The sequence below is a fragment of the Pituophis catenifer genome, unplaced genomic scaffold (genome assembly GCF_029215685.1).
Source record: "Pituophis catenifer annectens isolate HBS135680 unplaced genomic scaffold, rPitCat1.0.hap2 SCAF_7, whole genome shotgun sequence".
Classification (NCBI taxonomy): domain Eukaryota; kingdom Metazoa; phylum Chordata; class Lepidosauria; order Squamata; family Colubridae; genus Pituophis; species Pituophis catenifer.
This window is the reverse complement of record NW_027256887.1, coordinates 63,866,049-63,882,299: the sequence shown is the minus strand read 5'-3', so window position 1 is coordinate 63,882,299 and position 16,251 is coordinate 63,866,049. Positions and strand designations below refer to the sequence as shown.

General features: G+C 38.7%; 1 protein-coding gene across 1 annotated transcript in view; it reads right to left on the bottom strand.

Annotated features, from left to right (window-relative positions):
* The window catches only part of TMPRSS6 (transmembrane serine protease 6), a 33,335-nt gene extending 21,570 nt beyond the window's left edge, over positions 1-11,765 (bottom strand). Inside the window, exons 1-6 of the mRNA XM_070947390.1 lie at positions 11,725-11,765; positions 8,794-8,953; positions 7,576-7,718; positions 7,152-7,219; positions 6,422-6,606; positions 1,475-1,516 (exon numbers count right to left, since the gene is read on the bottom strand). Of these exons, the coding sequence (XP_070803491.1) occupies positions 1,475-1,516; positions 6,422-6,606; positions 7,152-7,219; positions 7,576-7,718; positions 8,794-8,947 (592 nt within the window). The 5' untranslated portion in view covers positions 8,948-8,953; positions 11,725-11,765. The remainder of the gene's footprint in view (positions 1-1,474; positions 1,517-6,421; positions 6,607-7,151; positions 7,220-7,575; positions 7,719-8,793; positions 8,954-11,724) is intronic.
* Positions 11,766-16,251: the final 4,486 nt, after the last annotated feature.

The following is a 16,251-nucleotide window of genomic DNA, read 5'->3' as shown; positions in this document are numbered from 1 at the left end:
AAAAAAGTGACTTACGATCATTTTTCACACTTATGACCGTTGAAGCATTCCCACGGTCACATGATTGTCATATGCTTGACAATTGACTCGCATTTATGTCGACTGCAGTGCCCCAGGGTCATGTGATCATCTTTTGCGACCTTCTGACAAGCAAAGTCAATAGGGAAGCCAGATTCACTTAACAACCATGTGACTAACTTAACAATTGCAGTGATTCACTTAACAACTATGGCAAGAATAATAATAAAATGGGGCAAAACTCACTTAACAAATTTTTTACTTAGCAACATAAATTGTAAGTTGAGGACCACCTGTATTTATTTATGTATTATTTTTTATTATTTGTTCATTCATTTGTTCGTTCATTCATTCATTCATTCATTTGTTCATTCATTCATTCGTTCATTCATTCATTCATTCATTCATTGCCCATCTCAAACAAGTAACTCTAGGAATCAAACATTCATAAAACAATCAAAGTGAAGAAGTTACAACATAGTACAAAATTAAATATATATGGCAGCCCAGAAAGAAATGTCACATAGATGTTAATAGAGTCAGGAAATGGGGCCCTTCGCATACTTGAGTTATTGGAAAACAAGCCTATTGCTGGCACTGAGGAGTAAGTATTGATTTATTGAGACCTACATATTAAAAAGCAGTGGTTCCCACATCCTTGGACTACTTATTCCAACTGGATTTGTCCTATGCAAGGAGGTCTTTCCAGGAGAAGCTGCTTATCATATCCCAGTTACACAAGGCCAGATGAGATAAAGACAGAAAATACTTACAACAGCTTCCCCCTGAAGTTACGCTGGTTCCCTTGGTGATCACCTTTCAGAAGTTAATGAAGACTGAATTTTCTGAAAGGTACTTTCAATTTACATTATTTATTTATTATATATTATACCTCTTGCTTTTAGTTAATAAATTGTTTTTGTGTTACTTTCCATCCTTTATTTGGGCGTTTTCTTACACTGTTAGATAAGCCTCTGTGAGTCTGGAAAGAGTTGGTGGCATACACATTTAATACCGGTATATACATACACACTCAATTAACATGGTACATACAGAAAGTAATTTGCTTTAAGATGGTTAGATATTTTTCATTTAATTTGTGAAAAGTAGCTCCTTGCTGAAACAACTAGTGGAAGAGGTATCAGGAGTAGAATCAGCATCATGCATGCTATTATGATTCATATTTCTTATTAACCATCTTTTTATGTAAGATGGACTTAAAGAGATACTAACAAGCATTAGAAAAAAAGTCAGCCTGTACTAAAAATGCATCAGTAGAAAAATAAAAGCGCAACATTAAAGTGGTACATAATGTTACAAAAATATTTCGTTTTGGTCCCTGATGTCATATTAATTGATGGGGCTGTCTGCAACAGTCTTTACATCTACTTTACAGTGCAACAAACATAACCAAATAAATTAAATAAATAAAAGAAGGGGGAAATAAAGAGCCTACCCAAGGTGGATTTCAGCACTATTATGTCTTTGAGACTGGATTCTGTGGAAAAGAAAAAAAGAAAAAAGAAAAAAGGAAGAAAAACATGAGATGCCACAACTAAACTACCTATTGCTCCTTGCTCTGGTTCACGTCAGTCACATTTATGGCCTACTTTACTCCTCTCTGTCTTGCAGTAACACTTCAATTCAGACCTACCGTAATTCTAAGCCATAGTTTAAACATTCTGCAAATCCACATTGTTAGCATTGCCCTCTTTCTCCAACAGATGCCAAAAGAGGAGGTGCTAGATAGACATCATCATCCCCTACTTTAAATTATGTGAGGTTTCATTATGACAGCTGGACTGGTAGCTATGATTAGTTTAAGGAAAGTGTGAGAGATGGTTTCACACATTCTGCTAACTGGGTTAGTCACACTATCTTGAAGATACATTTGGTTATTTCACACATCATTCTAAGCTCAAAACCAGAGTCTACAATGATAGGTTCACAAGTTGGGCTACATTAAAGTCAAATCACAATATATTTTAGCGGTAGGACACAAATGTGCTCAGAGACATCTCCCTCAGCACACACAGGCTCCCATTCCCAACTGACCTTTTGCTTTAAAAATATGACTATAAAAGAAGATACATGCTGCAGAGCAAAATGCCAGCTTCCATTTTCATCACTATTTTCTCAAACAACTTTGACCTGAAATATGCCCAATGAACTTTGTTAGAAAATAAACATGATATGCAGCTGCAGCCCAGGACTGTGGAAGGGTGTATGTTGTCCAAATAAAGGACAAAGATAAGCAGGAACGGTAGGAATCACCCTGTTGGTAAAATGGGTATGGTACACGAGACAGGAACTATGTGAGTAAATCAGTGCTTTTAACAAGTTGGTTTAGTACGACAGTCATTTTGTGAATGAGGAAATCTTCATAATAACCACGTATATTTATATTGGTTTGTTGTATTTTTTATTATTGATTTTTAAGTTGTTTTTAATATTGAAATGAGTGGATGGCCATGAAAATTAAAGGGATCAAATTGAAATGAATTTCACAACAACACATGCAAATATTCCAAAGGTACTCTCCACCACAAAACATGTGGAATCCATGAGTTATACAAACCCAACCTGGGGATGAAAATGCTGCACCACTTGAAAACATGCCATAAGGCTTGAAAATGATTATAATTATATTACCTACGGCATTGTTGAAATTGCAGAAGTGGCATATTGATACAAAGGACATATCCACATTGCAGTTGCCCCTTGTAGAATATCTGGTGATTGGTAAAGGCATGATCCAAAAAGGCCACAGCCTGTTGGGGGTTTCTGAGAAACTTTGGGAAAAATTACTGGCAAGTCAAAGGTAATTCTTCCATTGATAAAGGCCATCAAGGGTTCAATGTTGCCAGACTCTATATCTACTATTATCTGAACTGTCTGTTTCCCCAAGGTTAGTGACAAGCCCATTAGCAGCATGCCGGTCATGCAACTTGTGGCCAGTGATTTAGCCGCCTTGGTGTTGGCCAGTATCTACTGCTGAGTTTATGGGAATAAAGCAAGCAGTCCAGTAGTAGGTTGATCCCGGTTCGGCCCAGTTTGGGCGAGCCGGTAGTGGTGATGATGTGACGTCACCAAACAGGTTCTCTTTGACTGAGAGCTGGGCACGCCTGCCCACCCCCGCGTTATACCTACCTTTATTTGTGTTTTTTTAGTCCAGCTGATAGGCATGGCAGAGTGGATTGCTGCGCCTCAGCTGGCCAGAAATGTAATGCGCTTGCAATCACATGCAAAGCGTGTGCACGAAGAGAACCGGTGGTAACACCGGTTGGAACCCAGCACTGAAGCAGTCATATTGACCCATCACAATACTGGTACATCTCAAGGTAGAGTTATTTCTGCAAGCCTGAATAGCCACAGCCAGAGCTAATTATATGACTCCAAAGATTTTAGCACTATTGTCTTATAAAATGTTCCATATGTTGTTTACTCCTTATTTCCCTTTCTATGAGCTTTTCCCCTACCCTTATTAAAACATTCTTTTCTTTTCTTTTTTCCTTCTAATATCTTGGGAAACCTTTGGTGCTTTTTGATCACATCCCCAATTCATTTCTGAAGCCTTTCTGTCCAACGTACAGATTTTGACTTAAGATACATATTTTCATGAATTTCCAGCAATCCTGTGATTTATACTGTAATGCTGAAACAATATATGGGAAGCACTGCCTGTTAAAATATGGAAGCATTCACTTCTGAATTAAATTCTGCTCCCCTCCTCTCCCAATTTAAATACAAAATCTCTGCCAGGCATGCTAGCCAGCCGTAGAGTGCCTGGGGAGGCAGTGTCAGAGAATAAAAGTGGGTAAAGCTGAAACCATTACAAGTTGTAATTAATGCTACCAAATTCCATTTTTTGGAGGGGGGGGGAGGAAAGGAGAATTGAAGGATGTATTGAAAGAGCATCCTGACACTCCCTAAGAAATATATTGATAAACACATTTATCGAATGCATTGATAAATCAATGCAGGATGCAAAACCTATCTGTAGAACTTGAGAGTATGCAACACTGAATCAAGAGGGTGGAAAAAATAGAAAGAAAATGGTTTAGGTAAGTCAAGTGAAAAAATATTTTCTGTTAGTCTTTAACATCAGCTATTTTGACAAGGGAAACCAGGCAAAAGGCAATTAAGGAGGTCCCTGGTTGCTTAGCATGAATAAAAAGGGAGAAAAAATGCACCACAGCTATAACATTCTAGAAAGGTTAACCATTTGTGCACTTTATCTGAGCTTTCAGATATAATGCTGCTAGATTTCTGTGTTGGTATAAAAAGTGGTTAGAGGAATAATAGAGTTACTTTAATGCAATCGTCAGCCTTGCACAAGCCTCCTTGCAAAATAAATCTGTGACGAACATTGAAAGCAGATCTGGAGATAAGGACCAACTCTCTAGTTCTGAGTAAAAAAGGCAACAGTGCAGGTCATCTGGGAAGTCCAGCATGGAGACCAAGTGCCTCATTTTTAATGACCCTCTCTTTCAACTCTTGCTGTACAATTTCTTTCGGTATGTAAAGCAGCAAGGGAGATGAGAGTGCTGCAGAAATGCCCACTCAGAGTTTGAGGTTCTACTCAGTTGTGAAATGGCCACAGGCTTGTGCAAGTAAGTACCTCGACTTTCAGTGTGCAATCATTTCTCCTGGGCTTTTCATGCTGCAATTCAGTCTAAAGAAAGTGAGGTAAATGACACTTCCATTGACTATTATTATTAAGGGGGAGTTCTTTCTCTACAAAATTATTGGATAATTGTTTCTTTGTCTGAAGACGTTCTGAAAAAAAGATCCACCGATTACGTGGGTTGTAAAGCTAGCATAGGCTCTTGTGAAGCTATTGGTGTCCAACTCTAATTTGTACAGAGGGGTTAATATCTGAAATATAAAGGTTTTCAGCTGCTCTTTAGGTAAAAAGCAAGAGTCTTTGCACCTCACAAGTGATAAAGATCTTATCGTCACTTCCTGAATGAAAAGACACCTCCATTATCAATGTAGCACTTTAACCAATTTATTGTCCCACAATCCATCCTTGAGTTTCTCAAATTCTCTTCTCTTTTGCAAAATTTCTACTTATTTTTTGAATTAATACAAACAAATTGAAAAGGCCTAGACCCTAGATCAGTGATGGTTAACCTTTTCGCCGTTGTGTGCCAAAAGCGGGGGGAGTGCAGGGGGGTCATGTGTGTGTGTGCCCACACACATAATTCAATGCCCCCCACTCCCCACCCCCCTGTGCATGTGCGCGTGACCCCCCCGTGCTTCCTCCACTTTTGGCACACGATGGCAAAAAGGTTACCGGTGGGCCTGGTAGGCCCGTTTTTCACCCTCCCCAGGCTCCAGAGGCTTTTTTGGAGCCTGGGGAGGGCAAAAACAGCCTTCCCCAACCCTCTGGAGGCCCTCTGGGGGCTGGAAACAGCCAATTTCCCGACTTCTGGTGGTCCCGGAAGGCCCAAAAATCAGCTGGCCGGTGCACGCATGCATGCTGGAGCTGACCTAGGGCAATGCTCATGTGCCCACAGATACGGGTCCGTGTGCCACCTGTGGCACGCGTGCCATAGGTTCACCATCACGGCCCTAGATCTAGATCCAGCTCTCTTCAGCTACAGACAGTACTAGTAGAAAGCAACAATGCTACTCATTTGATGATGCCATGCCGGGATTCATATAAGGAAATTCAAAGAATTGGAAATGATGCATTTTCAAAGCGATAACCCTTGTTATAAAAGAAGGGAAACTTGTAATGCTTTCTCACTTATTCCAATGGCTAAAAAGGGCCAACATGTTCAAATAATCAGACTACCATATAAATATAAAATACATAGAAGATTTCTCTACTGTCTTCAATGGGATGTTCGGTTGGATCAGGCTCCTATGTATACCTTTTAGCACGTGAAATCTAGCATCTAGTAACAATTATTTTGATTTAAAAATAATTTTTCAATGTGATTTATTCTAGAGAAGACATATTCTATAAGATTAATTGCTCTTAATTAATTCCAACCTACATGACTTCATTTATTATTTATTTATTTGTCCAATTTATATGCTGCCCTTCTCTGTAGACTCAGGGCGGCTTACAATGCATTATAGCAATAGTCTGCATACTTTTTTGTATATACCTGCTTATTAGGGCTTTCACACACACCCCCCAAAGCGGTGTTGTTCTATACAAAGTTGGCTTATTGCCCCCACAATCCGGGTCCTCAATTTACCTAACTCGAAAGGATGGAAGGCTGAGTCAACCTTGAGCCTGGTGAGATTCAAACTTGCACTAATTGCAGGCAGCTGGCACTCCCCCTCCCCTCCCCCAGCATCAATCTGAATTTCAAATTTGGAAGCTGCTTTCTTGGAACTATTAAGGGAATATTAAGGGAAGGGAAGATATATAGTTAGTACCTACCCAATAAAATTAAAGATTCTGGATCAATTTTGTATTCATTCTGATAAGACAGGTAACCTGTTCTGTTGAAGCTGATAAGAAGTTCATTATAGAGTGTGTCTTTTATTTCTTCCACTGTCACCTCCACATGCCGATCTTTTGGGACTTGAAGGGCGAGCCAGAAGAAGCATGTCAAAGACCCTTCTCTATTAGAAAAACAATTTTCACATTTACCACCTCTTTTCTAGTTTTCTAGAAACATCATTAAATTATGATAAGTTAAGAAGCTAGAACATTTCCAATCATCGCAAGAGATAATCCAATTATCCATAATCCACAAACAAAATATATCCAAAATTGTTTAATGTTTATATTGCAACATCTAAGGCAGATATAGGCAGGTGTCAGACTAGCAAGACCCACTGAGGGTTTTTTTTTTGGGGGGGGGGGGTTGTTAGAAAATTCACCATTAAAAGGCCAGATGCAAAAGTATAATTCAGATGAGATAGAAGAGATTCCTTTGGGTGGAAATAATACTCTCCTGCATCCCATGAAACACAAACCAGAATAATTTATATATGCAAGTGTAAGCTCACAAATATCCTATTATTATGAGCAGTAAATCAATTCAAACTCTAAAACCAGGGTGCATAAATGCACACCAGAGAATCTATAAGCAAGTTAGATCAGGTTCTACTTCTGACCATCCATGTTCTATGATTTCTCAAAAAACTAATAATGCTTCACTCACCCAAAGGCATAGACAGCACTGGAGTTGTAGAAAGAGGCCAGGTTAGTGGCATGAATTAGGTCTTTTAACTGTAAAGGAGATTGTTAAATCATGTCAAGCTGAGATACCAGTATGTTCCCCTTAACAATACATGTCACCTCTCATTTAGTTCATGAAATTAAATCATCTAGCTTTAATGAAGATCATCATATATTTAAATTATTCCTGTTCCAATTATTTTTATCCACAACCAGGTACAAAACACATTAGCAATATCTGGGTAGATGAAAATGATAATTGGGGAGAGAATATGGACATATTTAATTTTGCATGTTATACTACTACAAAACTACCAGGGCAGATCCAGTAAAAAAGCTGTCAAGGTTTATGCTCATATCCATTAAACTACCTAGTTGAATATGCTATTTTACTCATGAAATCCCACCATCTTCTGTATCTTTGATCTCTCTATCCAGAAAGCTCTGGATTCCATTCTGCCATGATCCTGGGAATACTGCCGATTGATGATCCTCAAGCTGCCAGAGTAGAAATGCAGATGAGCAGAATCCAAATACCGCGGTCTGTAGTCTGCCACAAAGAGATACAGATGCTAATTATTTCTAAGCAATGGAAGGTTATAAACATTGCCATTAGATCATAGGCCTAAAGTAACTACTAATCTGGCAGAAATCTTGTTATGTTTGTAGTGTAATAATTCTTTGCTTGAAGTGTAGTACCTGGCAATTTTAGAAAATGCAAGATCAACTGTATTGGACTTAAATCGAAAATAAAATCTACACACACACACACACAACCACTTTAATAACACATTATGGCAAAATAATATATTTGTTGGTTCGATTTATATGCCGCCCTTCTCCGGAGACTCAGGGTGGCTTACAATGCGTTAAGCAATAGCCTTCATACTTTTTTGTAAATACCTGCATAGTAGGGCTTCCGCCCCCCCACTAAGCGGTGTTCTTTTTATACAAAGTCAGCTTATTGCTCCCACAGTCCGGGTCCTCATTTTACCTACCTTGGAAGGATGGAAGACTGAGTCAACCTTGAGCCTGGTGAGATTTGAACTTGCTCCTTATCACATCATTGTCATGTGACATATTGCGACTTCCCCCCCCTTCGCTAAACTGGGGATGGGCATGGCCAGCACGTGATGAATCTGGCCCACGGGCTGCAAATTTGACACCCCTGCCATAGGTGAATAGTCACTGGACATGGCCATGACACAGGTCACATGCAGCTATACTGACTCCTCTCCCTGTAATGCTTTCAGGGGTGAAACGCTACCCATTCAGACCAGTTCTGCTAAACCGGTAGCGATGGCAGTGGGTGCTTCGGAGAATCGGTAGCGGCAGCAGTGTGAGGCTCCACCCAGCCACCTGGTCATCGTTACTTCCTGGTTTTAACCAGGAAGTAACCTGTTTTTTACCCTCTGTGCATGCGCAGAAGGGTTTGTGCATGTGCAGAGGGTCCAAGCATGCATGTGAAGCAAGCAAAGCGAGCGCACGTGCACGGAGTGTGCACTTCCGAACCGGTAGGAAAGGTAAGTAGATTTCACCCCTGAATGCTTTCCCTGAGCACTTTCTCTCCTTGACCCCCAATACTGGAATCAGGAATACAAAGAATGATGTATTGCATTTGTTACCTAAGAAATACCAAGTTATTGCTCCAGCTCCGCCCAACAGCACCAAGACTATCAAAACTGGGATGCAGCGTTGGCAAATAATCACTTTATTCTTCTCTCTGTTTCGTGGTGGTAATTCCACTGGATCCTCCTCCTGTTCTTCTCCTTCAGTCATGGTTACCTTACCAAACAGCAAAGCAAGATTTAGGATCCACAATTTATATTTAAGGTGTCCAAATATGTTAGATTTCCACCTAAATACTTCTGGGGCACATTTATAGATAAGGAAAAATAGAAGCAAGTACTAATTTGAGAACATTGAAGTATTACTTTCTTGCACTTAGGGCTACATTGAGTCCACAAGGAATAAAAAGAGTAAGGGAAGACAAGTTGCTGTCTTTCTCAATTCAGTAAACAGCAGCTAACTGGCATGTCACTGAATTTTATTTCAGTACTAGATATATGCTAGCATCTGATGCTACATCTGAAGGCTGCAGGCTACTTCAAGGATCAAAACAAGCACCATAAATACCCAGACCAATATCTTAACTGCTTCCCCCTGGAGTGACCTACTGAAATTCAATACTGAAAGGCTGAAATTCATTGTAAATTTATCTGAGAATAAGCCACATTAAACATACGGACATCTTTTAATTAAGTGTACATTGGATCAGACCATATGTCAGCATATAAGCTGTTCCTTTGCATAGTTTTTTGGTCATTTGATTATATACATGTTGACGATAGGATAAGAAATTAAGTATCAAGGCATGGAACTCTATATCAGCACAGTAAGGAGAACAGATTTCACAAAAAAGCTCACTACATTATGACAATGTCTTGGAGGGATATATTCCTAATCAAAGTGATTGCATAAATTTACCATAAATACAGGTAGTCCTCGACATACAACAGTTCCTTTAGTGACCGTTCAAAGTGTTTTTTTTTTTAATTTTTTTTTTATTTATATGCCGCCCTTCTCCGGAGACTCAGGGCGGCTTACAATGCGTTAAGCAATAGCCTTCATACTTTTGTATATTTATACAAAGTCAGCTTATTGCCCCCACAAACTGGGTCATTTCACCTACCTTAGAAAGGATGGAAGGCTGAGTCAATCTTGAGTCTTGGAGAGATTCGAACCAGCAGTAAATTGCAGGCAGCTGTGTTAATAACAGAGTGCGTAGACCACTGTACTATCAAGGCTCTTGATAGTTACATGAAAGTTACACTAGCACTGAAAAAAGTGACTTAGGACCATTTTTCACACTTATGACCATTGAAGCATCCTCATGGTCACATGATTTATATTCAGATGCTTGACAATTGACTCACATTTACGACGATTGCAGTGCCCCGGGTCATGTGATCACCCTTTGCGACTTTCTGACAACGTAAATGGGAAAGCCAGATTCACTTAACAACCATGTGATTAACTTAATACCTGCAGTGATTCACTTAATAACTGCGGTAAGAAAGGTTGTAAAACTCACTTAACAAATGTCTCACTTAGCAACAGAAATGTTGGGCTCAATTGTGACCCCCTGTATATATCAGGTCAATGCTTGTACTTGACCTGAAATAAATTAAACAGACTTATCCCTTCCTTTGTTTTCCTTTTACTATGGTGTGTGTGTGAAAAAGAGAAAGAGATTAAGTTGTCCTCTAGAAATATTTATTATGTGCCCTCCTTTTGTGCCATTTCCTGTCACAGAAAGTTTACATCGTAGTCCCATTGTGAAAAAAGCAACTGAACAAAAATGTGAACAGTATAAAACTAGTCCAAATCTGCTACATTCCAAAGACTACAACTTCCAGAATTCCCAATCAATACAGCTGATGCTGCAAATTGTAATCTCAACATGTGGAGGGCATCAAGTTGGGAAAAGCTTCTTGAGATGAGGCTGTATCCATTCTTCAAAAGCAGCAAGAACACTATTCTGGGCAATTAACGCTGATCTTGGGATAAGTTACTGCCATATGGTTTGGCCAGTATTGGTAATTCCAGAAGTATAGTTGGGCTTCAAGATTTCCCTTTACCTTAGTTGCTTTCCCTAACAAAATCTAAAATGTTAGGCTCAATAAAGACATTCTCATGATCCAAAAATTGAAGCCACAGAGTTTCCCGACCATCTCATCTCCAGAATTAAGGCAGGAAAGAGTCTGCTGCTCACTATCTCGTCATATAGAGATGCACAAGCATCTACTGTACATCCAGTCATTCATCCACTTATACCCTGCCAAAAACCAGTTTGGGAGAGATCTTCGCTGACATCTCAGTTGCCAATCAGAAAGGTCAATACTAGCCTAGATAAAGGAATACTCTAGCCCAATATTCGGTAGCTCCTCATGTTCTTCTATGTTATTAATGCCACGGTTGTTTATGCACCCATCTTTAGGAGTTTTCCTCATCGGTTCCCTTCAAAATTGAACGTATCTCGGCCTTCCTCTTCTCAGCAATGTTGAGGGCCTCTTCCTTCCCTCATCAGATTTTATTAAATAAGACAGTGATTATCTGGAGAGAAAAGCTGGCATCCTGAGACCCAAGAGCCCCACACCCCCTCCCGGTTCCTCCCCCAAATTGCCTCTGCAATGTTCTCCCTCTGCGAACGGCCTAGGGAAACAGGATTCCCGCCTGCTCTGTCCTCCACCCCCTTGCTTACACAGTTTACTTCCCACCTTTATAGCCTCTGTAGTCCGGCTCGCAGACCAATAGTTTGCTTTTCCAATTAATGCACAGTAATGCACAAAAATGCAGAGTATTTTCTTTTTGGTAGAATCATAACAAAATATGTAAAAGAAAATAATTTGGGCTTTCCATAATTACTAATTCCTAGCAACAAGTAACAGTTAATCTTTTTTTCCCCTTCCTTCCTTCCTATTGTTACACATAAATACCCACTCACATCCACCCACATACAACCCACTGGTGTAAACCTAAAATTATGGTCTTACCTTATTTGAAGCCTTCTCTGGTATTGTTCACCTGACACAGGCTCATCCAAAATGAGGCACACACAAAGCCATGTGTAAACACCGGTGAGATTTAATATTTACTCAGACCCAAGGTCTTCTCTGAGATGAGTTGTCCAATCCTCTGTCCTGCTTTTTTGGCCTTTGCCCTAGGCTCCATGGAAAGCAGAGCTTGTCCTGGGAATTGTCTATCACATGGCTGCCCAGCCAAAAGTTCTGTGTCACTTAATTCACTTAAGCTGTCACTTAACAGCTATGCTGGTCTAACGGGTTTGTCGAAGACAACAGCACCACCATACCTGTTTGATATAGTAAATTCCTGGGAAAATTACAGTAATTTTCAGTACCAAAGTGACTTGATATCTCTCCAAACAGCAGAACAGAGGACTAAAAAACCTAATGGCCCACAAGAGCTCAGAAGTGGTTAGTGGAAGGTTAAATGGATATTGCAACTGAGAGGATAATGCTCCTACCTCTCTCTCCCTCTGGACCCTGCCCTAGAAGCTGTTACCCAGTTGCCCAGCAACTGTTCCCTGTCTTAGTTACACCCCTTGGCTTCCAGCATTGGTGGAAAATAATAAGGCCAACGTTCTTGATTTTAAGGAAATGTGGAGTTGCGTGAAATCAAACACATGCTGTGAACTTCAAAGCAAACAGAGTTTAACAAATTCAGAGAAATGCTAAGTAAGATTCCAAAGCTCGAGACACTGATGGGGAAGTGAGCTGAAAGGTGGTTGAGCGATTCTAAAACAAAGCACAATTACAAATGATTCCTTTGAGGGAAAACCCCCTCAAAGACAGCAGCAACAGAAACCACTATGTCTGCATAAAACTGCTTAGTGAAGTTTCAAAGAATAGGAAGGACACAAACAGGAAATAGAAAAAGGGAGAGATCACCAAGGAAGAGAGTCTGTAGAGAAAAGTGAATGTGTAAGGTGTAATTTTGACAAAAAAAATGTAAGAACAAAGTTGGTTTTTTATTTGTATGCTACTTGCTATAGCAAGATGGATGGACATATGAAAATAATGAAACAAATAAAAAGAACTTTTTTAGATATATTTAAAACAAAAATAAAAATAATCAGTACTCCAGCTGTTCAGTGCAGACAATCAAGTGCTAATAAGAAAAAAAAGACAGAACTCTTAAAACTCCTTTTTTAAAAAAAATATTATGAAGATGGTGATTTTGTAAGCTGGTTTAAGAAGCAGCCAGCCACCAATGTAAGAGAATTGGAACCAACATTTGATTCCTTTCCTTTCCTTTCCTTTCCTTTCCTTTCCTTTCCTTTCCTTTCCTTTCCTTTCCTTTCCTTTCCTTTCCTTTCCTTTCCTTTCCTTTCCTTTCCTTTCCTTTCCTTTCCTTCTTTCCTGTCCTTTCCCTCTCCCCTTCTCTCCTCCCCTCTCTCCTTCCCCCTTCTCCCTTCCCCCTTTCCTTTCCTTTCCTTCTACTTTACGATTGAAAGCAATCCTGTATTTTTCTTAAGATTTGTTGTTTAGTCACTTAGAAACTTAAGATTTCTCAAGTTTAGTACAAAACTAAAATTGATTCCACATCGCTCTTTAACATTGGATCATCTGAAATATCTGATGACTGATCATTCTAAGCCACTACCAGATGGGCAACACAAATCCTTCCAGTAGTTACTGAATTGCATGTATGCAATGGCTAAAACAGTGAGGTAAGTTATAATTCAATAACATATGGATGGCCACAGAATCTGATGCTTATCTTAAAAGACTTAAAAGTCAAGTCAGATATGCAACCTTGTGATTATCTTTGACTCATTTGAAAATTGTGTTAGGATCCTTATTACAGTACTAACATTTTTCCTCAGAGAAATCCAAGGTATGAAGTTTCTCCCATTTCTAAAATCTGCCCTGAGGAGAAATTTCACAAGCAATTATAAAGTTAAAAAAAAAAAGAGGTAAAGGTTTCCCTGTCCAATTGTGTCTGACAGTGGCTCTGTTTAAGATGGCTCATGCCCTGGTAGATAAGGAAGGGCAGGAAGACCTGTCAACAGACATATCTGCCAAACATTCCACCAATAAAATCACTCATGTTGCTTGGGTTTGGATTCCACCTGGACAGATTTTGCTGACGTCTTACAAAGTCATCTGGATTTTACTTGCAGTCATGAACTTTGAAACAGTGAAACTCTGTAGAATGCAGAATCCATGGTCTGGATCTTGGACCAACTGGATCCTTTGGGTAACTAGAAAGGACATGTGTGGCTTTATTTGGGAAATGTTAAGTGCTTCTTTGAGAGACAAAAATGTACTGTTTGCCTTGAAGGAACAAATAGACCACACTCTACTACAGAATCTGTAAATAAGAAAAGAAAAAGAAAACTGAAAGGCTGTGTGGTCTGCCTCTTTAAATCATCTCCCTCAAAAACATGTACATATTCTGCCACAGTGTTGGAACTACTATTGTCAGATACCTGCCAAGTCAAGTATCTCTGCTAACACTTTTATTGTGGCCCTGCTGCTCTTCCTAGATTTGTCTGTCCATTTCCTTGTTTTCACATCTTTTCTCTAAGGGAGGCAAGAAACAAAACAGCAGCTCATCCTCTTTTAGTGCTTATTCAACTCATTCAAAAACTGCACTGCTTGGACTTCACTGTAGTCCACACTACTACTTTTATAAAGATTTTATCATACAGAGGTAGAAAACCTGCAGTCCCTTTTTATATCATAATCGCTGAGAATTGATGTTAAAGTTTTCCTTCAATCCAAGTCTTAATGACAACTAAATATAGTCAAATATTCTTTTCTCCTAGACCAAAATTTGGATTTTAGATCACAAATTTGGGTAAAGAACTTATCTCATATGCAATATGCTAGGCATAATGTAGGTGTATTGATAAATAGCATTTCTTTCATTCTAGTAATCGTGGCAAATTAAAAATTGCCTGAATATTTAGATTCTTATTATGTAAAATCCATCAGATGGGAATGTGTTTGAGTGTGAATGTTAATAGGAAAAACAATTACAACAAGCAAGAGAGCTTGCTGTGATTAGAAAACAGGAAACCAGTCATTTCAATGCTGCAATCTCTGTATTGTTGCAATTGGCAAACAGTTTTCAATTTACTTGTATTGTTTATTTACTTATTTTACTTTATTTTATTTACAATTTACTTGTGCTTGTAATCTTAACCACATTTTTTTCATAGACACTTTGTTCTGAGAAAAGCAGAAAAGATACACAAACAAGTTGTTCATTGACAAAATATGATAAAGGGAAGAAGTCTCTCCCCCCCCTTCATCCACATAGTATGGTAGCCTTTTTTGTACACTGTGGAAAAAAACCCAGGAATTGCTGATTATATCCTAATGAGAGATTCCACCAGTTTAAATTAAGAAGTTTTACCCTCAGTTTACCAGGATCTTGGATCAACCATACACTGAGTGGTGTATTGTGGACTCCATCCCAAAATGAATGTTTGGAGGCAGAACAAATGCTCCATTTGAATCTTTTTCAATTGTCATTAAATTAAACTTAACTATACTTAGCCTGTTTATAATCTAGCCTAGTATTTTTAATTTCCCCTTTAGACACATTCAAAATATCAATTAGGTCAAAGTCTCTTAAAGAGGTAGCCAGGACTTGGGGGAGGAGGGCACATGAAACCTTGAAAACTTCTGATTGTGCACTGTTGATATAGAAGATTAGATAAATGGGCTTGATTCAGCAGGAACTAGAAGAATGGGCACAATAGAAAATATGCTAATGAAGTGTTACAATTTATTCTCTTTCATTGTGTTATTATTAAAAGTACTGCCACACTGCATGACTATGGCAGTTCTATTGTTGCTTGAAAGACGGAAGGAAGTCTGACAAATGTTGACTGAACTTGTATTTGAAATTGGTTTTGGTTTTAGACACAGGTGCAGATCTTTCTGTTTAAATGAGCTGATCCACCCATCTTCCTAGCTAATGACTTGATGTTTTCTTCAAACAAGGGACACAATGAAGATAATTATCAGAATTCTCACATGGGAATTGGGTTATGTTGCTCCACAAGATTTTATTGTTAATCAAATGAAAGATGGATCATTTGTCTGATCAAACAAATATTATTTGTTCCATATCCCAACTGCAAATACTTTTTTTTAAAAAAACGGAAACATTTTCCTCTATTCACAAGGAATAAAAAGAACACTTAATATGTTTACAAATATTGAAAATATATCATTAAAGATCCCACTTTTCTCATGTGAAAAAACTCAAGTTAGTTAATGGCACGAAACACAAAATAATCAAAACAGTAGTAATAATACGTTTTTGAGATAGTCCTGCAGAAAATAAAAACCAGCTCATTTTTGTCTCTTTTCTCCCCCCCACACTATATCTTTTAATTTTGGAGAACAGTTTCATCCTGTAAATAAAGATGGGAAGATGGGAAAGACAGCCAAAGTAATTCCTGGATATTACTATAATAAACATGAATTGTATAATATTTCTGAATAATTATGGTTAGCCATGGGATGAAATTAAGACAGAAA